The 26,856-nt window shown below is 45.0% G+C and overlaps 1 protein-coding gene across 16 annotated transcripts in view; it reads left to right on the top strand.

The window, feature by feature from the left end:
• UNK (unk zinc finger) overlaps positions 1-26,592 on the top strand; it is a 40,681-nt gene extending 14,089 nt beyond the window's left edge. For 3 of the 16 annotated variants that reach the window (XM_085522858.1, XM_015880008.3, XM_015880010.3), the window contains exons 2-17: positions 1,521-1,730; positions 3,115-3,291; positions 3,676-3,806; positions 3,944-4,079; positions 5,643-5,760; positions 6,706-6,790; positions 8,351-8,493; positions 9,749-9,796; positions 10,584-10,784; positions 14,971-15,039; positions 15,694-15,868; positions 16,985-17,086; positions 18,543-18,731; positions 20,710-20,891; positions 21,236-21,493; positions 21,867-26,592. In XM_085522858.1, coding sequence (XP_085378984.1) covers positions 3,689-3,806; positions 3,944-4,079; positions 5,643-5,760; positions 6,706-6,790; positions 8,351-8,493; positions 9,749-9,796; positions 10,584-10,784; positions 14,971-15,039; positions 15,694-15,868; positions 16,985-17,086; positions 18,543-18,731; positions 20,710-20,891; positions 21,236-21,493; positions 21,867-22,022 — 1,980 coding nt within the window. In that variant the 5' untranslated portion in view covers positions 1,521-1,730; positions 3,115-3,291; positions 3,676-3,688 and the 3' untranslated portion in view covers positions 22,023-26,592. Of the gene's footprint in view, positions 1-1,520; positions 1,731-3,114; positions 3,292-3,675; positions 3,807-3,943; positions 4,080-5,642; positions 5,761-5,835; positions 5,966-6,705; positions 6,791-8,350; positions 8,494-9,748; positions 9,797-10,583; positions 10,785-14,970; positions 15,040-15,693; positions 15,869-16,984; positions 17,087-18,542; positions 18,732-20,709; positions 20,892-21,235; positions 21,494-21,866 lie in introns of those variants that run through there. The other 13 variants (XM_015880009.3, XM_015880013.3, XM_015880014.3 and 10 more) reach the window with 13 other exon arrangements.
• The last annotated feature ends 264 nt before the right edge of the window (positions 26,593-26,856 follow it).

Below are 26,856 nucleotides of genomic sequence, written 5' to 3'. Positions count from 1 at the left end.
GGTAAGGAATTTCTTACTCATATCTCATCTAAATCTTCCCTCTGGTACTGAGCCTTAGTCCCCGTGCAGCTGTTGTTCCAGGGCTCCTGGTCAGCCCTGAACCTTTGTGGGTGGAGGGCAAAGCACAGCCCACGTGTTTGGAGGTCGAGAGGAAGGAATGCTGACTAAATCCACTGTAGGAGCGCTCTTGCCACTGATATTCCCTCCTCACAGCCAACAACTAAAATCACTTTTGTTGGATATGTGCATTTTCCTGAGGCTTTCTTGTCAGCCAGGGGTAAGGAGGAAAGGATGCTTTATTTACGGATGTTGCTTTCTGAATGAGTCTAGTATGCTGTCATCTGTAAATACATCTTCAGGCGTATTTCCGTTTATTTCGAGCCATGAGAGATGGTATCATGTGGGGATGAATACTTCACAAATTCCTGAGCTCCGTTGTGTTGTCTCAGTGGACACGTATTGCTCCGAACCAATCCTTATCTGCTCTTACACCACCCTGTTGCTTCCAGCAGAACCCCAGCACTTCTTCTGCCCTACAGATTGCCTTACTCAGTGCTTTTAACAGACCTCCAATGATAAGAGCCCAGAAGGTGATTGCTGTGTGCCCCCTGTGTTGCTCTTGGAGCTTCACCTGGTGGGATTTGGGTCCCCCATCTATCCATGCATTCCCTACAAATACAGCCCATGGGTTTCAGGCCCCGTGGATTTTGTAAGCACCTCTGCACAGATCGCAGTCAGATCATCGTGTTGATCTAAACCATTTTGTAATCCTCTACAATCTGGGTTTAAAGGCTGTTATTAGTGTCACAAATAAAAGCTTGTGACTTCTTTAGTTCGCGGGATGAAAGGAGGCACGTATTCCCTGAGAGTGACATATGGAAGTAAAGCAACACAAGCATCCAGGAGGGTTAGATGTTATCCCCCTCCTCAGGAGCGAGTCCTGAAGTCACAAGACTGCAGCAGAGAAATGGATTGATGTTATCCTTGTGGTTGACCCTGTGCCTGAAGGAGGAAATAAGATAAACCAGGTGGAAAAGGGAGGAAAGAAGTTTCTTATCTCTGTATTTATTTACATCTTTTTCTTGTAGTAACTTGAAGCTTTAAACTTGGAATTACGGTTTGTGGGGTTTTTTTTTCCTATCTGGGCATACATCTCTAAGCAAGGCAAACCCTTGTTACCCCAATGGATCTCCATGTCAGAGCTGAGAGTGGTTGGAAAGGGGCTTAGGAGTTGTATTTTCTCACAAGCTGTTCCCAAATTTAGTGAAATGCCTCTTTGCAATGATTCTGAAGGACACCATAGGAAGTGATTTCAGCTGCCTTTAGCACTGATGTTTGGGCTGACCGGGCTGGGCACCGCTGTGCCCCTTATAGGCAACCAGCAGCCTCCAGCACTGGATGAAGGCATGCTGGGTGCATCTCAGGTGCTGCTGGCCTGGCATTGACTCTGAGGGGAACTGAGTGTTACCTCCAACCTGCAGCCCTGTCCTGAAATCCTGCTTTTGCTTTTCTGCCTGCAGTTACCTGAAGGAGTTCCGCACGGAGCAGTGCCCTCTCTTTGTGCAGCACAAGTGCACCCAGCACCGACCCTACACTTGCTTCCATTGGCACTTTGTCAACCAGCGTCGTCGCAGATCTATCCGCCGTCGGGATGGGACGTTTAACTACAGCCCTGACATTTACTGTACCAAGTATGATGAGACCACAGGAATCTGCCCAGAAGGAGACGAGTAAGTGAAAACTGCACCCTGCTCTGCTGGCGTGAGGCTTTTGGGATCAGTCCAGGTGGTGATTCCAGCCAGGTCCTGTAGAGGATGAGGCAAGTCAGCAGCAAAGCAGCTTTGTAACATACCTAACATGAGAACAGATGTAAAAACTGTCATAACAATCCATGTGTGCCCGGCCTGCTGCAGTGATGATGCTAAGAGTGAAGGGTTTGTTTTGTTGTCGTGTCACATCCCTTGTCGTGACAGTGGTAAGCTGAAGTGGAGCAAGATGTGAGGGTTTCTGCTGTATATGTGGCCATTTCCAGCAATTAAAGGGTTAACCCAGTAATACAACTTCACCCACGTGACAGATATGAAAGATAAATAGTGTAGTCAAACTGTGGTCAAATATAGAGAGTGTTTTATATAGAGATGCTATAGAAAGATGGAATTTCATTTCGCTTTCTTTGTGCCAGTACAAACACACACAGAAAAAGAAGCTCTTTATTGGGAAAACAATATTTTTTTGCCCAATTAAGTAAAGTTCTTGTGGCTGCAGCAAAATGAAATAAATCCCCAGCCTGAGGCCTCTTTCAGTGCTTTCTTCCTTGTTACAAGAGAGCTGGAAGGGACTGGAAATACAACATTTCGGGGGGGTTTGGCTTCTAGGTCACTGCTTCATACCTGGCTCAAGCTCAACAAATGAAAACTGATGCTATCTTGAAACTCTTTGCTGGCTTAGTATTAGCTTAATGCTGCAAATATGAATTTTGCCTATTCCATCTCTTTCTGTTCGTATTTCTCAGTGTAAATGGTACTTTCTTTGCCTCAGAGGGGGAAACAAAACATCAGTTAAAGTGGTAGTGTTGTGATTCTCCTTCTTTGTCCTGTGCTCTGCACAAAGGGTGCATTCCTACCCGCACGAGACTATGATACTATGATATGATACTATGATCTGGCTATAGATAGACTGTTGCAGCCCTGTAGCATCAGCAGGAAGCAGTAACAGCGTGAAGTCTAGATGGTCTGCTGAGGAAATGGTATGTGCCATGTGATGTCCCCTCAGTCATGGCTGGTATATCATGACAGTGTCCTTGCTCTTTCCAGACCCCTGGCAGTTATTAGGCTAGAATAACAAGCTGCTGCTGGCTTAATAATCCAGTTGTCTACTTGGGAGGGAAGCCATTATATACTATGCAGTGGCAGATTTAAGGGTTCTGTGTAATGTTGAAAGGCACAGGATAAGGTCCCTTCCAACCCGCACGAGACTATGATACTATGATAAGAGAGTTGGCAAAAGCGTGTCAACTTACAGCATCCTTTATCATCACTGTGTCTCCCAGTAATGTTGAGTTCACTAGCAGTGTGACTAAAGTTTGGCTTTTCTTCCCTTTCTTCTGTACCTCAGGTGTCCCTTCTTGCATAGAACTACTGGAGACACGGAGAGGAGGTATCACTTACGCTATTACAAAACTGGAATCTGCATCCATGAGACAGACTCCAAGGGAAACTGCACCAAGAACGGAGTCCACTGCGCTTTTGCTCATGGGCCCCATGATCTACGCTCTCCAGTCTATGACATCAGGTTAGTAGAGCTTAGGGCTCTTGCTGTGCCCGGATGACTGAAGGACCGTTCTGCTTCTCCAGCTACTTAGTGTTTGGGGTGAGGATGATGCATCCATTCCTATTAAGGCAAATCTATGGGAGGATCCTCAAAATGTGGGGAGGGAGCACACTTAAGCAGTGGAGACTTGTGGGTGAATCAAGAACGGTGCATCTGGAATTGCTTGGGAATGAAGCATGTATTGCAGCTGCTGTTTGACAAAGATTATTCTGCCCAAAATAAATAAAAAGTATGAATTAAATGTACCCACTTAAGGATTTGTTGCTGTGTTGATATCACAGTTTTACTATATGCTTATCCGTCTCTTCATCTACTCAATCTGTCTGTTGTTCACTTAACACCAAGGGAGCTTCAGGCCATGGAGGCTTTGCAGAATGGTCAGCCTACATCAGAAGGTGGCATAGAGGGTCAATCTGCAGTTGCTGCTAGCCATGCTATGATAGAGAAAATACTCAGTGAGGAGCCAAGGTGGCAAGGTGAGTGTCAGTTGAGCTCTGTGGGGCTGGGAAAGTCTGTTGTTTTTTTTTTTGTGGATTACATGCTCCTTTCAAAGCTTTTGTGTATTAAATATAGATCGTGGTAATCTCCGACTAACTGGTTGTATTTCTTGCAGATACAACATATGTATTGGGAAATTATAAGACGGAGCAATGTAAGAAGCCTCCTCGCCTCTGTCGCCAGGGTTATGCCTGTCCGTACTATCACAATAGCAAAGACAGAAGAAGGAGCCCAAGAAAACACAAATACAGGTACCCTGGTCCTGGGTCTTCTGTTTCTCAGCTGAGTACTGAGGTACAGAAGGAGTCTGTAAGGGGAAGGATCTGGGAGTTTCTCAGCCAGATCATATATTAGTGTGCCGTCAAGGTGTTTCCTGACAGTTAGGGCAGGCTGTTACTTCAGTCTGGGAGATAGGGTAACAAAAGAAGTACTTCTGCTTTAAAGGTGAAGCAGGGTCTCTAATAATTAACTGTTGCTAAATCATGTTACAGCTCTGGTTTTCTAGTAGATAGTATCTGTGTTAGTCTACCCCTTCCCATATAAACTCTTATTTTAAAATAAGCAGTGTAAGAAAGAAACTCACAGAGTCATTGAGCTGCTGCTTGTTGTATGTGCCTAGTGATGGGAATCATGAGGCACAGTGTGACCAGTACTGTAGCTGGACGTGCATTCCTAACCAGATGCTAAAAACTGCTTTTGAGGCACTGGGGTGTTCTCATCACTCAGCTGTCACTGGATTTTTCAGCATGTTGTGTCTCCCTGAAAAAGTTTCATCCAAGTTATAGGTCTGTGTTTCCTCTGACACAACAAAACTTTTGTTGAGGTTTCAGTGGGGTTTTTCCTTAGTTCCTTTTTGAAAAACATAAGAGCAGTCCAGAAAGTAAGGAGAGAAAATGCATGGAAGTTCTCGCTTCCCTTCTCTACCCCCAGCATTCACAGAAATTCTTGAATCCTTACAGAAGTCCTATATTTTAAAACAATAATTAAATATATATATATATATGTGTGTGTGTGTGTGTATATATGTATATATATCTCAAAGGAACGTTAATCCAAACAAAATTGGAATTCTAAGCCAGTTTTCAAGCAGCCGCCATGTGCTTTCTGCCCCTGTCTGGTCCCTTTGGGAAGGGGAGAGGAGAAAGCTTCTCCCTTCCTGATCACTGCTTACTTCTGTGTTGCTTTCCCCACCCCCAGCTGATGTGACTGCCTCTTCTGTGCAAGCATCTGCTGCTGCTATCTGCTTCCCTCTGCTGTTGTTTGAGGGAATGAGTAAGAGCATAAAGAGCAGAGGAAGTAGGTCACAGCAAGAATTCAGACCTGGGAAACAGAACAGTTCCAAGCTGGGAGAAAGAAAATGGGTTTGCCTTTTCCCCAGTGACCTGACTCAGCCCCTTTTCCACATGGCCACACTACAACCCTGGAAACATAGCACTATAAGGGTATTACATGTTTTGGGATTAGCCAATTAACTTAGTAGCTTTCTATGAATGTACAGTTCTGAAAGAGAAACCAGACCAAGCGTCTCTGACACTAATCACATCAGCTGCTAATTTTGCTAAGTTGCATTGGTTCCGGTTGTATTCAGTTTCAGGTGAGAACTAAGCCATGCTTCTTTCAATGAAAAATAGGAAGAGAGGGAGGACGGTGCAGTAGCAGCATTGTGGGGGCAGGGAAGCAGCAATAAGCCAAACAGATTGTGCAGCTGGTGGGGGGGGTGTGGGCAGCTCAGCCTATTTGCTGATTGAGGAAGCAAAGCTCAAAACATGTTAGTGTATCTAATACAGTCTATCACTACCTCCTTGTTTACACAGATCTTCACCTTGTCCCAGTGTGAAACATGGAGATGAGTGGGGAGATCCTAGTAAGTGTGAAAATGGAGACTCGTGCCAATACTGCCACACTCGCACAGAACAGCAGTTCCATCCAGAGGTACAGTAACCTCCTCAGACCACTGGGTAGCTGAACGGAAAAGCAAACGTATTTCAGGCTGATGAGATGCATAAATGTGCCAGCTGGGAGAGTGTGTGGGCTGCTTGCAGTGTGGTCCTGGGATTCAGAGGAACTGCATGTTGGAAGCTCAAATTCAGCTGCTTGACAGAGGTGCCTTTTCATTCGGTAGATTGGATGGGAAAGGGTAAGAAAAGTGGGTGAAAATGCAGGTGTGAGAGCAGACTATTGGGTTGGGGATTGAAAACATGGTGTGGATTTTAAGCATCTGTTTTTGTGAGGAAAATTCTTCATTGGTGATGGTTGCACTAAGCAGTAAATACCCACAAACTGATACTGAAAGCAACCACACTCTGAGTGAGCGTGCTCAGAGCACTCCAGTATCCTTACGGAATGTGTAATTGAGACCTTGTCCTGGTCTGCTTCATGTTACAGTGTTGAAAAGCTCTGTTGGGCCTGTATCAGCAAAGTAACCATTGCCATTGCCTGTCAGACCTGGGGAGGGGAACAGTCCATTTCATAAAGTCATTGTCAATGGTTTGTCTTCCTTGCAAATGTGGCCGTAGCTTTCTGTGCTGTTACCTGTCAACTGTTTCCTACCTTATACCACTTCATTGGAGCTGCAAATGAGACTGAGAGTTGATGGCAAATGGTGATCTTTGGGTGAACCGACTGTGATGGGGTTTTCTTTGCGTGAGCTTAACTGTAATGGGCATATTTTGGTGTTTCCATAACCATAGTGGGTTTTTCTTTCTTCAAAGCAAAGCACTGAAGTGGTCGCCCTGAAATCTGTTGGCCTCGGTGCCTTTTATCTGTGTTTCTATTTTGCTGTTGTGTCTCTTTGTAGTACTTTTGTACCTGGGCTGCCAGTCACTGTTTTTCCTGTTCATGTCTGGTTGTTTTTGTTTTTTTTTTCCCCAACCTTAGATCTACAAATCCACCAAGTGCAATGATATGCAGCAGTCTGGCAGCTGTCCCCGAGGACCCTTCTGTGCCTTTGCACACGTAGAACGTACGTGGGCTGCTTCTCTCGTCTTTCATGGATATTTTTGAACTATGGAGAGCTTCTGGCCAGGATAGTGTAAAATACAGGGCCTTAGAGCTAAGAACTTTCATGAAGGATTTTCAAAAGCATTAAGTATTAACATGGACAATTCATAGAATCATTAAGGTTGGAAAAGACCACTGAGATCACCTAGTCCAACTATGAATACTAGCCCAGCATCTCCACTAACCACATCACTCACTGCCACATCTGCCCTTTTGTTGAGCACCTCCAGGTTGGTGACTCTACCACTTTCCTGGGCAGCCTGTGCCAATAAATTTAATCATTGGTAAACTGGTGATGGTTTTCTTTTGTGGCAGTTCTGCTCATAGCTAACAGTTAACTCCTATGACTCCTGCTCAGTTTCTGCACTCCAGCCTCACCGTTAAATATACGGTAATTAGAACAGGTTACTTATAACTCAGTAGATTAGCTCTGATACCGACTCGGTTTGTGGCCTTGAGCAGATCTTTGTTATTTGATTATCCTTTGTTAATGGCAGAATTAGTAATTGCTGCCTTTGTCAAAGAATGGTGAGAGTGAATTCCCTGCAGTTTAGAGAGCTCCTTTTATAGGAGGCCTTGTAGACAAGCAGTAATTATAGCTAGGGCTGTAGGCTATAATGGCCCAAGACACAATAGTGCTTCTACTCAGCAAGCTTAAGAGAGAATTAAATCTTAATAACATAACAGTTATTTAACAAACTCCCTTGTGTATTACATAGTATTTCTGTTTAGGAGGTGCCTTACTTATAACCAGATAACTGCACTCAATACTATGTTCCTTTCAAGCCAGAGTAACGTTCTTTGGCCAGCTAGCTCACTACATCCTGGCTGTTATTTGTGCTATCTTATAGAATTGCACTTTTTAGTCCTTTCTTATTAAGATTAGCACTGAGGGCTGAATACACTTGAAATAACAGGAGTCCATTTACTGCGTATGCTCTTAGCTTGAGTTTTGCTGATTGTTAACGAGAGAAATATAGAAGCCAGTACTTTAAAGTCATTGCAGTATAGGTGTGATGTCAGCTGTGTAGATGGTATAAAGATGCTGAGCTGTATTAGATGTAAATACTAGAAGTCAATGCCACTTTCTTTTTGTGCAATTGACAGCTGTATTCCTTTCTGCGTATGTTACTTCTGGTAATAGTTTGTACTGAGAGCAGATGGAAACTTATCTCACTTAGCTAATTATGATGTATCCATCAGCTTTGTGCCTAGCACAGAAAGAAGCCTTGCTCAGTTCAAGACAGCTGAGTGAATAACATGCAATTCATGCAAAGATGATAATTTCGGAGCAGTACAACATATAACGTACAAGTGCTGAAAGTAGTAATGTAAGGGATCCTAGCTTAAAAAGTAGCAATTTGTCAGATAAGGGATTCTCTTTGCTTCTGTGCCTCTTCTAAATAGATGTTTATGGAATATTTCTTCTATCAGGACTAAGTATTGTTGTTTCTAAATGTCTTGTGGTCTGGTCTAATTGGGTCACTTTGAGGAATGTTCCATTTGCTTTTCTTCCTTGCAGAGCCTCCACTCAATGAAGAGCTGCAGCAATCCTCAGCTGTGTCCAGCCCCACGCAGGCAGGCCCAGTGATGTACATGCCATCAGCAGCCGGTGATTCTGTTCCAGTCAGCCCTTCCAGTCCACATGCTCCAGACCTTAGCAATGTAGGTAGCCCTGTGAGGGGCTTTATAAATCTGGGTTTCTCCAAGCTGATGTATTTTTTTCACCTAAGAAGAGCAGACTTAGGTATCCAAAGACACGGTGGCTGTAACATCTTTTAGATCTAAGCACCACGCTAAGAGAGATCCTTTCTTTGGAACATGCAGTTCAGTAGTTTAGTGTTGTCACTTCACCTATAAAATGTCTTAAGCCTTCCTTCCTGTGCAAAGCTTGTTGATATACTTTCAGGAAGGTGGAATGCAACTGTACATGAAATCCAACGCCTTCCTGTCTGGAGGTGCACACTGGGCTCAGTTTCCAAATACTCCTTAAAGGCTGTGAACGTGCATAGCTACGGTTGGGTTTGTTTACATATGTAAACGCAAAGGCTTAGCCTGTGCACATTGTTTTGTGGTATAGGATATCCTTGATTCTCTCCCTCTCCTCCTTTTGGAGGTGGTTAAACTCTGCAACATGTTTAAATAATGCTCCAGAGCATTGATTGTGTTCTGATTATACGTAGAAGAATGAGATCTTCAAATGCTGGATGGAAATTGGAAGCACACAAAGGAAGACAAATGCATGGAATGCCCAGAGCATTTCATTTTTGCTGAGGACTTTTTTTTTTCCTATTAAGTCCTTCCTGTTTGCATTGCTGTTGAAAAGATTACACACCTTATCAAATAAATACTTGGCCAAGGTTTCAAGAAAGTTAAATGGCAAGAGTTTAACCCGTTCCAAGCTGACCAGAATGAGGTGAACTCATTTAGGATCTCTGTTTAGTCCAATTCTTCTTATTTGAGGAGAAAAATTGATAGCTTGATTTTTACCAGCACCAAAGCCAGCCAGCAGTTCATAGTTCTGTTGAATTTGATTGCAATTAGAATTGTGCGTAGATCTTGGAAAGACAAGGCATGATGTGTTCACTTCTTCACTAGGAAGAAGTGAAAAACAAAACCCCTCCATCCTTCAAATGAATTGTCTAAATGCTCTGAAAGTCCAGCTGAATTGTTGATCTCTTCCACGTTTAGGTCTTTTTCTATCCTCAAGCTCTTCAGTCTTTTAAACAGTCTCTTTACTAATCTCTAGATACAAGCTACAAGGCAACACGTGTATTTCTGAGACATGGGGCGTCTGCGTGTAGCTTGCAAACAATTACGACTTTGGTGATCATTTTTTACATGATGAATTAATCAAAGAAAAAGGTCCCTCTAGCAGCCAGCCTCACGTGGCCTGTTCTGTTTTGTATTTGTACTGTAGGTGTGGAATAAATCAGGAACTCTGCCAACTAGCCCCACCTCCACCACAGTGAGTAGAAACTTTGCGACTGTAGGGAAACACAGACAGCAGAATGTCTGTATACAAAGTAAAACCAAAGCATTGCAGGGTATTCCCTCTTTCCAATGCCAGCCCCAACTGTGCCATGTTTGAATCTCTGATACCAGTAGTTGTCTACAAGTTGCTTGAAGCACAGTCATGCTTGCCAGTGCAGGCGAGTAACTTCCTATCCCAGGGAAATGGGATATCTGCACTGAGCCAGGGAGGAGCTTTCTCTAAATCTCATCTTAATCTCCTTTGCTGCTGTCTGTGGCTTCATCTGCAGTGCAAAACTAGCCCTTTTGCATGTGGTTGTGATCCCTGGTTACAGTCCAACAAATAGAAATGCTGGAAATCCTTGTGGTTTTTGTTTTATTTATTTATTATTTTTTTTTAGTGCAGCTGTCAATACTTGGATTGTGCCTGCATTAAAACTTTCAGATTTGCAACTGAAAAGCAAAAAGAATACAGTATTGCACACAGCTCAAATACATTTGGTTGTTCTGACTGCCATAGTACCCTCCCAGCTTTTATATGCTACTTCTCAGAGTACAAATAGGTTCCACATCACACCGCATTATTGTGGGACTGTACAAATCCTGTATCTACTGGAGCTTTTTCTTGTTTTTTAATTCCTGGTTTTTGGGAGCTTTTACACTTGTGCTGTCAGTAAAATTGATGCTCACAGATCTGAATGAGCTCTTCCTGTGATGCATTTCTTCTTCAGGTTGGTGCCACCAGCTGGCTGTGCTTTCCTGACACTTGTTCCTTTTCTTAGATTCTTTGTAGGAACAGCAGTCTCGGAAGCCCATCTAATATATGTGGGTCTCCTCCTGGTGCGATTGGAAAGCCCCACAGCCTGGAGAGCATTGGTTTTCCTCCAGATTCAGTAACAGCAGCCGGCAGCTACAAGAAAGCACCGGGGTTTGAGCGAGAAGATCAGGTGGGGGCCGAGTATTTGAAGAGTTTCAAATGCCAGGTTAGTAGGAAACAGGGGCTGGAAGAGTTGGGGGGATGAAGAAAGAGGAGAGATTGCCCAGTCTAGCTTGAATGTGTTTTCATTTTTCAAAGAACAAAAAGGAGACAGTGCAATGCTAAGTAGCAGTTCTCAGGTCTGTGCCTTCAGCATCAGTTTGAGTCTCTTCCATCCCACATCTGTTCCTGTCTGCCCAGCTGCCGTCACGTGCTCAGTTTGCAGAAGCTGAGCTGCTTGTTGTTTTCATAATCCCTGACAATTCTGTCCTTTGTTGACCCCAGGTATCTTCCCACATAGCACTTCTTTCTCGTTTCATATTTAGGTCCTTGTTAAGAATTGCTGTTTCTTTTGTTATGTTGTTTCATGGAAATTCATCCTTCCTTCTCTGATTTCATTCTGAACTCTTGATCTCCATGGCTTGGTTTATCTTCTGCTTTCAGCATTCATTTCTGCAGTGTGTTACAAATGTCTTTTGTTTCTCTGGCTGTATCATTCTGATCCTCTACTCTTGGCTTCTTCTTATTCCTCATTCTCATTTGAAGAACCCTTACCTAATCCACATCCTTAATGACACCACATTGTACCCTTTTGAATACCCCAGTCTTGCCTTGCTGCTTCCTTCTCAAAGTCACACCTTGTACAACTGCTCTCTTTGCCTCGGTCTCTTCCATCTCTTCTGCCACATTAGCTTCTCCGCAGTCAACTTCTTCCTATGAATTTCCTTTCTTGAAGTTATGGTTAAATAGTTTCTCTGCACCATCCATCCCGAGTCAGCTGTGTCCAACCCAGAGCTTGGTTTGGATTCCTAACTGGGTTTGTAAATGTACTAAAACAGTAACTTGATTGAGGGGATGTGTTAGCTCCCTTTGTGAGGAGGTGCATGCAGAAATGTATCTGATAAGTTTTAGTTTTGTCTTAAAAAACCCAATAAAAATGTACATGTGTTGTTTGAAAACAGAGATAACAATAAATGCTGCCCTCAACCTGGCTACATATAAACTCTTCCCTGTAGTCTTAAGAAGCCTTAATAAGCTTTTTGCCCTGCTAGTATTGCACTGCTGTGAGAAAGCAGTGGAAATACCCTGTCCAAATAAGATCTTGCAGAAAGCAGTCGAATTTGGAAGCAGGCTCAGTGGGTTTTCTCTTATTTATTTTTACAGCTTTGGGAAAATATGATCAAACTTTGCAGCAGGTCCAGTCTCAAACACTGTTTAGTCTAATTAAAATGATTTAGTGACACATACGGATGAAGCTCTGTGCACGTAGGCTTTCTTGTAAATGCTCCCTTTGTTTTCATTTAAAGCACATGTGACTTAGGAAATTGCAAATTGATGCAACACATCTTTTGGGGGTAAAGCGCAGACCGTGCTGTGATCCTGGCACTGCTTGCAGGCACAACAGCTTGTAGCAGTTGTTTAGAAACAAAAGAAGAAAACATGTGCTCCTTCTCTGTTGCCTCTGCTGCAAAGGAGGAGTGAACCCAAAGCTGAAGGGCTGAGAGAATCCCTGTTTCCTGCCAGCAGAGGCAGGGTGCCAGGGAGGCCCTGCTTTGGAGAAAATGGGCAGCAAGCCTAAGCCAAGGAGAAAGGAGATGGAGCTTGAATAGAGCTTTTAAAAGGAGCCAGATGATGAGCATTTACGTCTGAGGGCCAGGCTGTGCTGCAAAGATACTGTATTCAGGTAGTTTCTTACACATGTGGTTTTAATTAAGTAAGAAAAAAAACCCCTCGTGTTAGTAACTATTTATTCCAGTCATTAAACAAAAAGATGGAAGTAATCACAGTCACCTTATGTTAAGCTTCTGAAGACGAAATTAGGTGTCTCATAAGCATCCTGATTAAATTTAGTCTTAATGTATCATTACTTACTTTTTTAATCTCCAGTAATTCCCTTTGGCTGCAGTGGGCACCAGAGATTCTCACGTATACTGTAAATTACACTGGTAATTAGGCACTTAACTTTGTTCACTCATATTTGAAAGCTTAGGAGGCATTCAGGCTCATCACTGCACTAAGACTGTAATTCTTTTCCTTTGTAGAATTATTACAAATAATTCCTATCTTTATTAGAATGAAAAAATGTGTTTGCAGGTTCCACGTAGTTTGTGGTCAGGCTGAGCCAGCAGCGAGGGCTAAAAATACTGTTCCAAGTTCTCAAAGCTGGAAAATGCAGCACTGGAAGGAGCCGAATGCCACAACCGGGAGGTGTTTGGGAAGTCCAGCAGCCTTGTTACGTGCTGGTCATACAAGATTCAATTTCATTCATAATTTATGGCCCCTGTTTGCTTTCCTGACTGCCACAGCGTGAGCCTGCCCTTTGCATTGCTGTATTGGTGTGTGCCCTTCTGGAGCTAAAGGAGACTGGCATAGCAGTGACAATTGCTTTAGTCCATTTTACACTGATATTACCTGGATGTGAGGTGGTGAGAAGCGGGGTTGGCTCACAAATGCATTCATTTTTTTTCTTTTAAAGGAGGGGAAAAAACCACAAAGCTTCCAGTAAGGTTGGGCAGCACTAAAGCCAGCCACGTTGGCAGGAAAACCTCGCAGCGAGGGGGCACAGCTGTGTGTGCCTTCACTTCAGCTGCTGACGTCTGTTGATAGCACATCTTGTGTTCAGATGAGTGTCAAACAGGGCAGGGATGTGCTGGCTAATCTAGCAGGCGTGTTATCAGGCACACACAGATGCAGTAATGCGACGCAGCCATTGCACACAAAGGAAGCCAAGCCTGCGGTTGGTGTGGTAGCAGCTTGGCTGTGTGTAAGCACGCTGTATGTGGCTTAGAGAAGTGTGAGAGAGTGGAACCTGCTGCAGAAGGATCTTGGCTGCCTATTTGCAAAGCCTTGACCCCCTTCCCCCCCTCCCCTAAATTTGCCCAAAGGCAGAGAGTTCAGCAGAGAAAATGATTTAATCAGGGGAAACAGGGGATGGATCCTGCTGCTGCTACTCTTTCACCTGCCTGGTTATGTCATACCTCTCCAGCATCTGGTTATCTTCCTTTTTTTGACTGTTTAAGCTAAGAAATCAAGGTGTATTGCTTCAGGCCAGCATGGCATCTCTTACTGCTGTTCATTTTGTCCTGCAGAGATGGTGATGCAAATGATTGAGCAGATGTTGTTCCTCGATCACATCTTTGATTCACATAGAGGGGGCTGGCAACCAAGTAGACCTGACTCTGAGCAGTCACTTTGCCCCCTTTCTGTGCACAGAGAGTGTCACTAATCTCCCTGTGCATTGCTATTGCACACATAGCAGCATAGAGAAGCAGAGCACAGGCTGCAGACCGTTACACGCCAACAGGCTCCTGAGACCACATCCTTCCCAGCTCTGCCTGGTGTAGCTCAGCACTGCTGATGTCTTGAGGCAAGAGGGTTGAAGCCTGTTAAGGGCGTCGTGCTGCAACATCCTGAAGCTGAATTTTTAGACTGGATAGTGGAAATCTAAATACATGTTGGCAGTTCTGCAATTCCAGCCAGCGTTGACCTCAGTTATGTTTTACAGCTTTGAGGCCTCTGTTTCAAGCAATGGGAGAGGAATGCTTTTGCTTTTAGAATTGGCCTGTTATCACTTTTTTTGTGTGTAGATGATGAAAGGAATTTGAGGAGACGATCCAGATTCTTCCCCATAAAATTGTTCTCTTTAATATTACATCTGTTCTGTTCTTCTAGAAACTGTGCGAGGGCAGCTGAGAGCTAAGAGAGGTTGAGGGAAGCCATCATCTGCGTACTTTATTTTCCCAAAGCTGCAAAATATTTACATAATTTAAAAGCACAGTGTGCCTCCCACTGGTTCTGGCTCTATTTTTATTTATTTATTTCAGACACTGCTTGGGGTGGTGAGTTATTTATAGCAAGGCAAGATAAGCCATATTTGGTCTTGGTTCTTATGTCTTTTGTACCAGTGCAGGACTATAGCGGCACTGAAGAGCACTGAAGCCAAATGTCATTGTGGCAAGTCTTTATGTAACTCCAAGCATGATGTCTTGGTGTATAGAAAGCCAAATGGGTTGGGGATGTTCTCAGGTTGCTGCATACTCCTCCTCCCCTAATTCTCCAGTGCCCAAAGCAGAGCATGAAGGAGTTGGGGACTGTGCCTCCCATGGCCTATCCAAAGCAAGCCAGTGCTCAGCCATTCTTAATTTTGCTGCTAATCCCCCCTGCTTATCTTCTGTTTTGTTTATTTACCGTAGCAAGCAAAAATGAAGTCCCATTCACTGGAACACAGGAGCCAGGAGCAACCTTTGTTACAACCCAAACAGGTACGGTACTGCTGGCTTAGTGCTCACACTGCCACAAACAAAGACAGCGGGTCTCTGTGGATCCAGGCAACTCTGCAGGGAGTAAATGTCAGTCCAGATGCCATGAGGGATGCTTAGCTTGAGGGATTATTTATGAAGATGGGGTGATTTGGTGGGTGAATTATTTGTGACTGGCTGGGCCTGTGTGAATTCAGGAAGAATTCATGGGCCTGGACATAGTGCCAGAGAGCGTCTCCAGGTTACAGAATATAGAGCTGGAATGAATTTCCAGAGTCATCTAAGTTCAAGGATTTGGCAAAGAGAATTTAATATCAGGTTCTAAGTCATGTTCTGAACTAAGTCTGAGTGAGAGATTGTGTGACCCATCCCTATGATTGCATGCAATGCGTGGGTCACAAGAGTTAATTCTGGGGCAGCCTGAAGGATGTTTGTAATACTGGAGGGGAAAAAAAAGTCAGCAGAAATTAAAGAAAAGCTGTTAATCTCCTCCCCCACCCCCAGCCCAGCAGTAGCACCAGCCATCTGTCAGGTTGGAAGAAGGCAGAAACAGGTTTGCTGCTGATCTTTGGCTCATCCCTGCGTGTTTTTGAAGGGATTTTTCTCTATAGATGTCTTATTTTGTGCATCTTTCCATTTTAAAACTCTCTTTTTTAGGACATACTGGGTATTCTCCCAGTGGGGAGCCCGCTGACATCCAGCATTTCCTCCAGTATCACCTCCAGTCTGGCTGCAACACCACCAAGCCCCGCTGGCACCAGCAGCATACCAGGCATGAATGCCAATGCCCTTCCCTTCTACCCAACCAGTGACACCGTTGAGTCTGTCATAGGTAACTTTGCCATTTTCACTTGTTAGTAGGGCTTCCTCAGACGTGGATCACCAGGTATGAGAACTGGGACAGCACGAGTGTTCCAGTGAACTCCAGTTTGTGTCAGTGTTGGCAGATTCCTGAGGCTGTAGGCATTTTCTGTGACCAGGACATCACGTGTTTTCCACAGGTTGTTATAGGTGAAATTGACCCAGAGGACAAACAGAAGGCCTCTGCCACTTATGTGAAATGTCAGATGGTGTAAAGGGCATTAGTTTTAGGTTTGTCAAAGTGATGAAAAGGGTTTGGAACAGGCAGGAAATCACCAGGGTATTTTCTACAGCTACAACAATACAACTGCAGATTTATAGCAAGGGCCACCAGCAGGTAGATTGCAAGGACTTGCCCTTTACAGAATGTAGGACAGAGGCTGTAAGGAAAAGGAGAACGGGAGAGTTAAGAGTGGGGAATCATTTCCTTTTAGGTAGTAACACTTTTTTTTGGCCACCTGTTTTTTTTTTAATCTAACATTTCTGAGGTGATCTCATTAATTTGTTAAAAATAATAATAGAAAGCAGTGGGCACGAGTGGGATGAAATTATTTTGCTCGAGGTTAGTGATGAGGTACATTCAGGTAGATTTAATACTTGCAGGCATTCATAACCTTTCTTTATTTTTTTTCCTTCATCTTTGAACCTCAGAGATGATTTTGAAGTGTTCCCTTCTGCTGGTTTTCCTTTCCAAGCGGCTCTTCAATAAAGCAGGGACAAAGCAGAAGCCAGACCCAGACATTCATTAGGTAGTGCTATTGCATATTAAGGACAGACCTGAAAGAGCTGTTTGGGGAAGACCTTTGGGAACTTCTGTTATTTCATCAAATATTTGCATTATTTTTTTTTAATCTAACAATTAGGAATGCTTTGAGACAAAGAGAAATCAGATCAGGCAAAAAAAAAAACCTGAACTGAAAAGCTGCCCATGACACTTCTGCCAAACTGTTGAACAGGATGGATAGTAGGGCTGTGCAGACTGACAAATAGAGAGCAAAGGCTCCTCTGCATGTAGGCTCTTTGGGCCATCCTATCTCTTGAAGTTGTTGGTCCTTTATAACATAATTGGTACCTCTGTGTCTGGCAGAGTCTGCCTTGGATGACCTGGACCTGAATGAATTCGGAGTGGCTGCCCTGGAGAAGACATTTGACAGCAGCACAGTGCCCCACACGAGTGGCATCATGATAGGTACATGAAAGCAACAGAGCTTTCTTTATCTTCTGCCAAGCAGTGTTGCCCAGTCACCTCAGTGGAGCCAGCCCAACGAAGCTCTAAAACCAGTCCCAAATAACGTTGATTAAAAAACAGCTATGATAACAAACTCTGGCAACTGCTGAGCATCTTTGAAGTGAAAGCCTGCCCTTGTTGACTAGCAGGACTGAGTTCTTGCCATTAGGCCCAGGTGTCTTGGGGATGTTTCTTAAGACTGAATGGGGCTTGCTTGAAATTTTGTTTTGTTTTTTTTATAAAGCATGTAAGTAGACTGTAGAAGGTATCTGATACCTTTAAAACCAGTCCAAAGTACAATGATTTGTATCATAAGCAGAAAATTCTCCTTAGCAGTAACAGGAAAATCAATGACCTGGTAATGGTATCCATCTATCTCAGTGTCATCATGATCTGCTGGTTTGATTCCTGTAATGTCTGTCTCATCTTTAACGTGTGGAGGTAGGCAGGGACCTCTTCTATCCATCTCCATCCTGGGGAAAATGAAATCTCATAGCTTTTCAGAAGTGGTGTAGTTTCTGGTTGCCCTGGTTCTTGAGGATAGGTTTTGATTTGGAGCTAACTTTCCTTTCCTGAAGGCTTCCAGGGGAGCTGTGCTACCTGGAGTTGTACTGAGGTGTGGAAGGAACCCTAAAGAATATCCCTTCCACTTCCCTTCCAAAGATGGGGGTCTGGTCAGAGTGCATGTCCGCTGGTAGCCCTGCTTCTGCTGCTACCAACTGCAGTGGCTTTGAGATCCTCCACGCTGCTTTTCCTCTGTTGTGTCAGGGCTGGGTGTTATCTGGTGGTCTTCCGAGAAGGAAGATCAGGAAAGAGTGGGCAGCAGGGCTGAGATCTTCCTCAGTGTGTGTGTGTGTGTGGCAGGCAGACTGACCTCTTGTGTAAGGGAAGTGTTCTGTCTTTGGAGCTTAGGTTTTTGTTTGTTTCTGTTTAGTTACAGAGAGATCTGAACATTCAAATAGCCCTAAAGCTAGTCACTGAGTTTCGAAAGATCAGGTCGTGAGCTGGCTCAGCAGTTCAGTCTTCTCACTGCAGGTTGTTGAGAAGTATTAAAGGCAGAGGAACATGCTTTAAAAAGGAGTTTTTCATTACCAAGTATTTCAGCAGATACCAGATGCATCTTCTCTAGACTGATAGGGGCTGAAGTTGGCTCAGGAAACCTTTTGTTGCATTGGCCAATGGCAGAGCAGTCCACTGAATTCTACAGGGTCTTAACCTATGTGGCTCATGGAACAGCAGCTTCAGTGCTCCTCCTAAAGGCTTAGAGGGGAAATCAAACACAGTGAGAGGAGGAGGGAGTCCTGAGGGTCTTAGGAGTGAGGGAAGCTAACGCCTTCTGCTCTGAACTCCTGTGCTGTGCTCTGGCCCATACTTCATGTTCATACATAGCCATCCTCTCTGTGTGTTCTTTGTCCAGGTGGGAGTTTGCTGCAAAGTTCTGCACCTGTAAATATCCCCGGGTCCCTTGGAAGCTCTGCCTCCTTTCACTCTGCCTCTCCTTCTCCACCGGTCAGCCTCTCATCGCATTTCCTCCATCAGCCCCAGGGGCACTTAAGCCAATCAGAAAACACGTTTCTGGGGACATCAGCTTCTCATGGATCATTAGGTAAATGCACAGTGTGTGTGTCCCATGTACATGCCTGTCTGTGCCATGTAAGTATTTTCTTTTAAGTTAGCTTTAATCTCAATGTATTATTTCACTGCTGCCACTTATCTCTTCTTCTCATGACAACAGCAGCAGTACCAGAAGCTGCTTTACCAAGAGCTGGTTAATATCTTGAGAACAAGGGAGCGATTCTCTCTGTTCCCCATACTTCTAAACTGAGAAAAAGATCAAGAAAAAGAGCTCTGACCTTTCCTACCAGCAGCATTTTGCTGAGACTTCACTGGGGTTGAGTTCTCAGCTTTGCTGAGTCAAGGTGGAGATTGCAGTTTGCTCTTGGGTCTGCTTTGTAGGTTAGGTTGGCTTCTAAGCCAACTTGGTTCATTGAATTGTTTTCTGTATATGGTGCAGTATGGACCAAAGTCAGTTTTCCAGCTGTGTCTGCTTTGCTTCTTTTTTCCCCTCTCTTGAGGATCTGATTTGTGTGTGAAGGGAGGGGAAATTACTTTGGAGCTTCAGATCTGTTGGGCTGAACTGGGAACTGAAGGACCAAAGGCATTTTGTTAAGCAGATGCTGGGTTACCTTGAGAAATAACTGGTGGCCTCAAGGCTACGTGACACTTGCTCTGCTCATTTCTGTGTTTGTAACACTAAATACTAATTCTTTCTGTTTATAGTAGAAGTAAATGTTGATTCAAATGTGATACATGCTCTAATCTCTAATATTCAGCTTTACATAATAAAATGAGTAAATGCTTTTGTAAATCTACTGCTGCATGCGTTTGTCTGTGTAACTGCATCACTTGTTTGCAGAGGCCAAAGCCATGCTTCCATGCCTTGTGATTCCTACTTGTTTGGCTGTAACAACTTCTACAATTGCAGTAATAAGAAAAGAGACCTCAGAGGGCATCTCTGCTATTACTTAGTGGTTTTCCATATGATTTACTGAACGCGTATAAGCTGGTGTGTAGTTATTACTTATTTGTATTGCAGTTTAGTTGAAAAAACCTAGTCCTGGGCTGGTTCCCATTGTGTTAGATGCTCTATGTGCAGAGAAGGCATTCGTGATCAAAGGGACTTGCTATTTCAAATGACCAGTGAGAGCATCAGGTGGAAAGGGAGTAAAAAGAAGCCACGAGGTGAGCTTGGTCAGCATTGCGGCAGAATCTGTGGCTTGCCAGAAGCCTGCTTAGTGCGAGACTCCTTTTCAAGGGCTTTAAAAGCAAAATGTGAGTTGGGCTTCTGTTAAAACTTGCTCTCAACTGAGCAGTTGAAATGGATCAATGATAAGTGGCTTGAGCCAGTGAAGAGCCCTCACTGCTCTGCTGCATGACAACTCTGCTGTTGGCTGGCACTGACTGGGAAGTAAGTAGTGTTGTGTTAGCCTTCAGTGAGAGGCTTGCTTGCAAACAAAGTCAATTTGATCTGTAAGATCACAGTCTCCACTGCAACTCAGTTTGGTGGTGCCTGCACCCAGTGGTGAAAAGGACCCCTACATCAAATGGGTGCACGTGGCATCAAAGGGGATCATCCAGTCCTGCCTGTGTGGGAGCTTTTCCTGCCAGTCCTCCCCCATGGATGCTTATTTTACATAAACATATTTTGATTATTAAAGCTACAAAGTTCAGAGTCTGTGCAAAAACAGTCAGCTTTGGTTCAGCTGTTTCTTTGCTTCTTTGTCACTTAAGCCTTGAATTTCTTCCTGCAAGATTTGAACATCCTGAAATAGGGAAGTGGTTCCTTGGTCCTTCTACAGTGACAGTCACTAATTCTGTGCTAAGACTCTGCAGGGGTCTGTACACTTCCCCTATAAATTCCCATTGTGATGGACTCTTGGGTCCTAGGGATGAAATAAATCTTAGCATGATTTTCTCTTTCCTCTGTACACGTTTTTGAATCCTGGATTTCACAGGGGTAGGGAGGAAATGGGGGGAATTACCAGCACCTGTGACATAACCCTCTCTATTTCCCTGTGAAACAGGTTTAAATGGGATGAACAGCAGCATATGGGAACACTTTGCTTCGGGGAGTTTTTCGCCCAGTACCTCACCTGCATTTCTGTCAGGTCCAGGTGCTGCGGAGCTGGCACGGCTACGGCAAGAACTGGATGAAGCCAACGGCACAATAAAGCAGTGGGAAGAGTCATGGAAACAAGCCAAACAGGTATGGGGGCAACTTGTGGAGGAGCGGGAGAGTGTCTTAGGAGCACTGAAGTGTTTGAAGGTCTCTCAGGCCTGGCAGTTCACTTAGATCTATGAGAACTTCTTGCTCTGCCAGTTTTTATCCCATTACCTCTGTGGGACAAATATGTAGGACTGCAGCCCAACCAGTTGTGAATGTGAAGCAAAGCACTGTGGGGTTTTAGGTTTTGGGAAGTGGGCAGGTTGATCAGAATACACTCCTGGCAAGGAATGAGTGGAAATGGTTATTTTTTGCCTAAGATTCTTTCTTGGAGGCTGATCAAGTATTTAAACAGCTTCTTTTACCACGTTGGTTGGAATCTGCAGGCTTGTGATGCTTGGAAAAAGGAGGCAGAGGAAGCAAATGATCGCGCCAACACAGCTAACATGGAATGTGAACTGGCTCGGGAGCAGAGGGAAGCCTTGGAGCTACAAGTGAAGAAACTACAGGAGGAGCTGGAGAGGATCCACGCAGGCCAGGACCCTCAGTTTCTGCGCTCCTTCTCTGACCTGGAAACCCTCTCACTCTCTTCACTTTACACCCTCCAGAAGCAGCTGCGGGCAAACCTGGAGAAAGTCGATAAGGTGAGTGCCAGGGCTCTGCAGGGGATGGCTTTGCTGCCTCTGCTCCTACTGATAGCAGCTGTCCTTTGCTGTACCTCTGCCAGAAATGAGCAGCCTGTCCAAGCAGTTCTGTGTGCATGTAGCCAATGTGAGTTCTAGGAAAATAGCCACATCTATACCTAAGGAACAGAGCTTCCAGTCGATCAAAACTGCTCTGATCTTTGTGGTCCTATAGGAGGGCATCGTGCTGTGCTGCTTTGCCTGTGCTTCAGAAGGCAAATGGACGGACAGCTGCAGGCCCATCCCCTTGCAGTTCCCCATACCGTGCAGCGACGTGACCCTTTGGTTTTCTCCATCCAATGCTTACGTTTTGCCCTGTCCCCATCTCTTGCAGGCAGTATTTCAGATGCAGTCAGTGAAATGCCTTAAGTGTCAGGAAGAGAACCGGGTGGTGTTACCGTGCCAACACGCAGTGCTGTGTGAGACGTGCGCCGAGGAGGGCGAGTGCCCCATCTGCCATCCCAACAGGCCCCATGCCCTCCAGTCGTGACCTTCTGAGGACACTCGTTCTAATCATATCATAGAGAACTTTTTAACTTTATACGTACGTACATATATATGTATGTGTACATATATATATGTATGTGTAGATATATATATGTATATATGTGTGCGTATGTGCGTGTTTGTGTATGTGTGTATATATGCACACGCACGCACATACCCACATAAAACAGAAATTAGTTGCAGAGCACTTTTTAATATTTTACATCCCGTATCTAAACTGCCCCTCACCCCGTGCCCCACTAATTCTATAACTCTTGAGGAACTTTGAGAGCTGTTTTTAATACAGATCAAAGGGCCATTTGCAAAGAGTCTGCGTTTCTCCTCTTTTTCTATTTAGGTGATAACCAATTTTTGACTATTTCCAGAAGGATTTAGGGTGGGTGAGAGGAGGGGGCTTCCACGTGCTTTCCAGAGGAAGAGTTGAGATCATGGGGAGGATCGAGGTGGATTGAAATGACTTGTTTTCACGTCTTCGGTCTCCCTGCTCTTTCACTGAGCCAGCTTGGTTAAAGCCGTCCTCCCCGATGGAAGCTCTGCTGGGTCCCTGCCTGGTGAGCCTCACGTTGCTGATCTCTGAATGTGCAGAAACTTTGTCTGTCGTTTAAAAACAGCAAAGTTCACTTTTTAAAGTTTTTTTTACGCTCTTTGTATATTTATATGAAAAGAAGAAAAGGGGGGAAAAAAAATTATATATATATTGTACCTAAAGCAAGCCAGGCCCCCAGATTCAGTGACCAATAATCATTGCTAATACAGCTAACCTTGCGAATCTGAGCAGCCTTTGAGTCATCATCCTTGTGTCAGCTGAAGCCCTTTGTGAAAGGGAAATGGATGCACAGGTTGGTTCTCTGCAGACACCCCTTGATTTGGTGGCTGCCTGAAGAATTTGTATCGTTTCAGACCAGACTGGTTTTTCTTTTAGCCACAGAGACCTCTTTTGTAGTCACTGCTGGATCACGTGAAACAATTCCAGATGCAGTCTAAGGACTCTTGGGTTTTTTACTTATGGACAGAGTTGGCATTCCCTGTTTCAGCAGCTCATGGGTGAACTGTGAGCTGCTGAGTCCAGAATCCCTCATGCCAGGGATGGTGCCAGCCTGTGTGACGGAGAAAGTGGAACTAAGTGCTGATAGATCAGTTGAGGCTGGAGCTGGAGGGGAACATGCATTCCGTGCTTTCTGCTGCTCCTTGGTGGGGGTGCTTCTTCCTGCTCATCACTGTGGCACAAAACACAGTGTGTGTTACCACTTAAGCTTATAAACACAGCCGCTCTTTGTATGTGTACATGAAAGTGTTGTTGATGAGGAAGTTCTAAAGCTGGTTGGTCTCGTGGTGCCTTGTGGCAGCGTTTCCCGTGTTAATTATGTTACAGAGAGGAGGGAGCTAGAAAGGAAGAGGACTTTAATTTCAGATTCTCATTTAAAGGTTCAGACCTCATCAGCTGCTCTGTCTGGTGCTGTGATTGGTAGCATTGTGCAGGCTGGGGTGCTGAACCAGCCAGGTCAGAGCAGAAGGAAGCATCTCCATCAGAGGAACGTGGTTGCAGGGCTCTGCAACCCTCTTGCTCTCCTTCCTCCCATCTCAGCCTCCATTCCTGAGCACGGGGCTTTCCACCGCCCTCGTGTAGACCTTACTGGTGTCTCTGACCTGCTGAGTTTGTTTCGGGCTGTTGTTCCCAAACACCACCTGCAAAAAGAGCTCAGGGACTTTCTTCCCATTAGGATCCTCTTTTATTCTCTTAGATCATTTCAGAAAGGCAAAAGAGGAAATCCCACAGACTAATCCAACACCGTCCGGTGCGCTAAGGAAAAGAAACGCCTCCAGTTTAGACCTGCCAGCAGCTGAGCTTTCCCATGACATCCTTCCCCAGCACATCCATTGGGTTTTCCCCTCGGGTGGATTGCAGTAACCTGCTGGGATCTCAACCAGAAGGCCGCTCCGTTCTCTCAGTCCTGTTGCTTTGTGCAGGGATGCTGCCTGCGCTGCCCCCTCCCAGCCCTGGAAAAGCACTGGAACCTCCAACACAGCCCTCCCTGTTGTTGTAGGAACACCCAAATCATTTCCAGAGCCTCTCAGAAAAGCCTCCTGTTCTAACACAAAGACCTAATTAGGTTCGCTTCTGTAATTCCACCTTTCCTTTGTATGGCAAGGGTTTAAGATGCATTCCTGGATGATCTCTTAAGTACAGCTCTGTGTAGTTCTCTTGTTTTTTCCCATTAACATGTTGTTTTTGGGTTGGTTTTTTTTCCCTCTCCCCCCTCCACATGTATTTTATTGCAATTAGCATCAGGTTTTTACATTTCTTTTTCTTTCTTTTAATTGGAGAGATGCTGTTGGGTGGACACTGTGGCTGTTTGGTCTTATACAGCCTCCTCTGAATGCCTGGGCCATGGGGCAGCACGTCTGCCTCGCTCTGATCTTAAGGAAGGACCTATTAGTAAAAGATGTGAACATTTCTCTTTTGTTTTAGAGCAAAAAGGAAGGGGGTGGTGGCATGGAGCACAGGAGTGGGACGGGGAGGGAGAAGGAAAAAGCCCCAATGAAGGTATATGTTAAAAGAGGTGTTTTGTTTTAACTCTAAATTAAATAGTAGGAAATGAACCCCCTGATTCAGGTCTCTAACAGTCTTAGAGGCAGAGCCCAGCAGCCTGCTTTGCTCTTCACGCTTCCCTTCAGCTGCACATTGCCCTGCTGTACCCCATAGGATCTATGGGGAGGTGATGCTTGCCCCCCTGTTTCCCATGGAGGTTCCACAGAGGGGCACACGGAACATTCCAGCCCACAGTAAGCATGTTTTTTCTTGTTTAATTTTATTGTTGGGTTTTGGTTTCTTTTCCCTCTTTTCAGAAGCTAAAACAATTCCTCTCTTTTAAAACCGATCCTGAAGGACCAAAGAAATCAAAGCTTATGGGTGGTGTTTTACCTTCTCTTTGCCACCCCATGCCCTGCCCTGGCCCCAGCTCAGCCCTCTCTCTTTGTGCATCACTTCAGCTCTTCTCTCTTTCCTCCGGTGCTTCAAGAAACGCTTCTTCAATGGAGGTCTCTGTGAGTTTGTTTGTTTGCTGCTTTCAAAACAAAGAAGTATCTGAAATGTGAATGATTTTTCTTAGGCAGCTGGTGGGAAAGAGGAGGTCGGCTCTGTGTGATTTGTGAACAGGGCAATATGTGCTGCCTGAGCCAGGGTAGGGCAGAGGGAAGGCAGCGTTGTGCCCCTGGCTGTGACCCATCCTCCCAGCACTGCGTTATGGCTTCAGAGCTCTGCAGCCATCTTCCACGCGGTGCATCAAGACTTCTTTGTACAAAGCAACCTGGTGCTATGATGTGTACAACCCCTCTCATGTACTGTCGAGCTTCTGGCTGAGGCAGGAGCTCCCTGTTCCGAGCCGTGCAGCAATCCAGCACAACCAAGGGCAGCAGGGCTGGCTCAGTGCGAGCTGCCCTCCCCAGCTGGTGCTGCCTGTGCACACAGGCTCCCTATTGGAGATGGACTTTTCCTCCCCTCTTTTGGAAGCGTTGGCCCGAGTGATGCTTCTCAGCTGAGAGCTGGAGGGGAAGGGAGGGGAAAGGGAGCCTGGCTTGTGTTGTGAAAGCACAGTATCTTAAAGGTCAATAAGCTTTTACTTCATTATAGCAAAACGATATAGAAGCAGATGGCTTGAGACAACGATCTCCTGGGTAGAGAGAGACCAAGAAAACAAAGCTGTGGCTGCAGAGGGGAGCTGAGAGGTGCGGTGAGCTGCAATTCAGGGCCGGTGGGAGCACAGAGCAGCCCCCAAAGGTTTGTGCTCTCTGTGCTCTGAGCTGCATGTGAGGCAACCTTTAATGCCAAATGGATTCAGTGACCCATTGCTCTGTAGCCTCCGAATCTCCTCTCTCTCTCTGTCTCCTTTTCCCCCCATCTGAGAAGGAAGAATATGACCAGAGCTCCATTCCACCTTGGAGCAATGGCCAACATCAGCCTCGCTGCGACCCACGTATGGCGCAGTGTTACTTTCCAAGTGAAGTATTCCTGCAACCACTCACTGCAGTGGAGAGATTTCCGGGGCTTCCCCAACTCCGTAGCTTCCAATGTTAAAAAGTACAAATATACGTTAAAAAAAAAGAAGAAAACAAGATAATAATAATGCTAATAATAATAACACACTGCAGTATTTCTGGTGGCGATTCATGGCCAGGCTCCTCCTCACCACCCCCAGGAAGGTTGGAGCAGGGCAAGGAAACGCCCCGAGTCCGTGTAGAAGTTGGCAGAATGGTGATCTAATGGTGTGTAAACGTGTTGTTGATTCCATGTATAGAACTGTGATTTCAACTGTCGTTCTCTCGTACGCTGTAAATATGTGTTTTTTGGCTGTCGGAAATAACCTGGTTTTAGACTCTCTTTTTCTTGGCAGAATGACCTTTGCATGTGGGGCTGGAAAGAACTCAAGCTGTGTCACAGTTTCCAAGGGCAGGATGGATGTTGTGGTGTTGTTTTGGTTTTTTTTGTTTGTTTTTTTTTTTTTTTAGAGGACAATAAATTTTTATTTTTTTGCTAAGAAAAAAAAATAAGAAAAGCGAAGAATAAAGGTGAGTGTGAGTGTGTGAGTGAGGTATGTGTGTGTGCTGGGGGTGGCAGGGGGGCTCTGTGCTATCACAGCACACTGCTCCCCTCCAGCAAGGCTGATTTCATCCCTCCTGCATTGAGCCCCTTATTCTGGGGCTGCCCTTTAGGATAAGGGGGGGGTCTGATGGGGTTGGGGGGTCTAATGGGGTTGGGGGGTCTAATGGGTTTGGGTGGGGTGGACCCTTTGGGAATGGCACAACCACAGACCCCCCCC

This window comes from Coturnix japonica, chromosome 23 (assembly GCF_054131305.1).
Source record: "Coturnix japonica strain WE chromosome 23, WE-NBRP24, whole genome shotgun sequence".
Lineage (NCBI taxonomy): Eukaryota > Metazoa > Chordata > Aves > Galliformes > Phasianidae > Coturnix > Coturnix japonica.
Note: the sequence above shows the minus strand (reverse complement) of the source record. Positions and strands in the feature narration are given on the sequence as shown.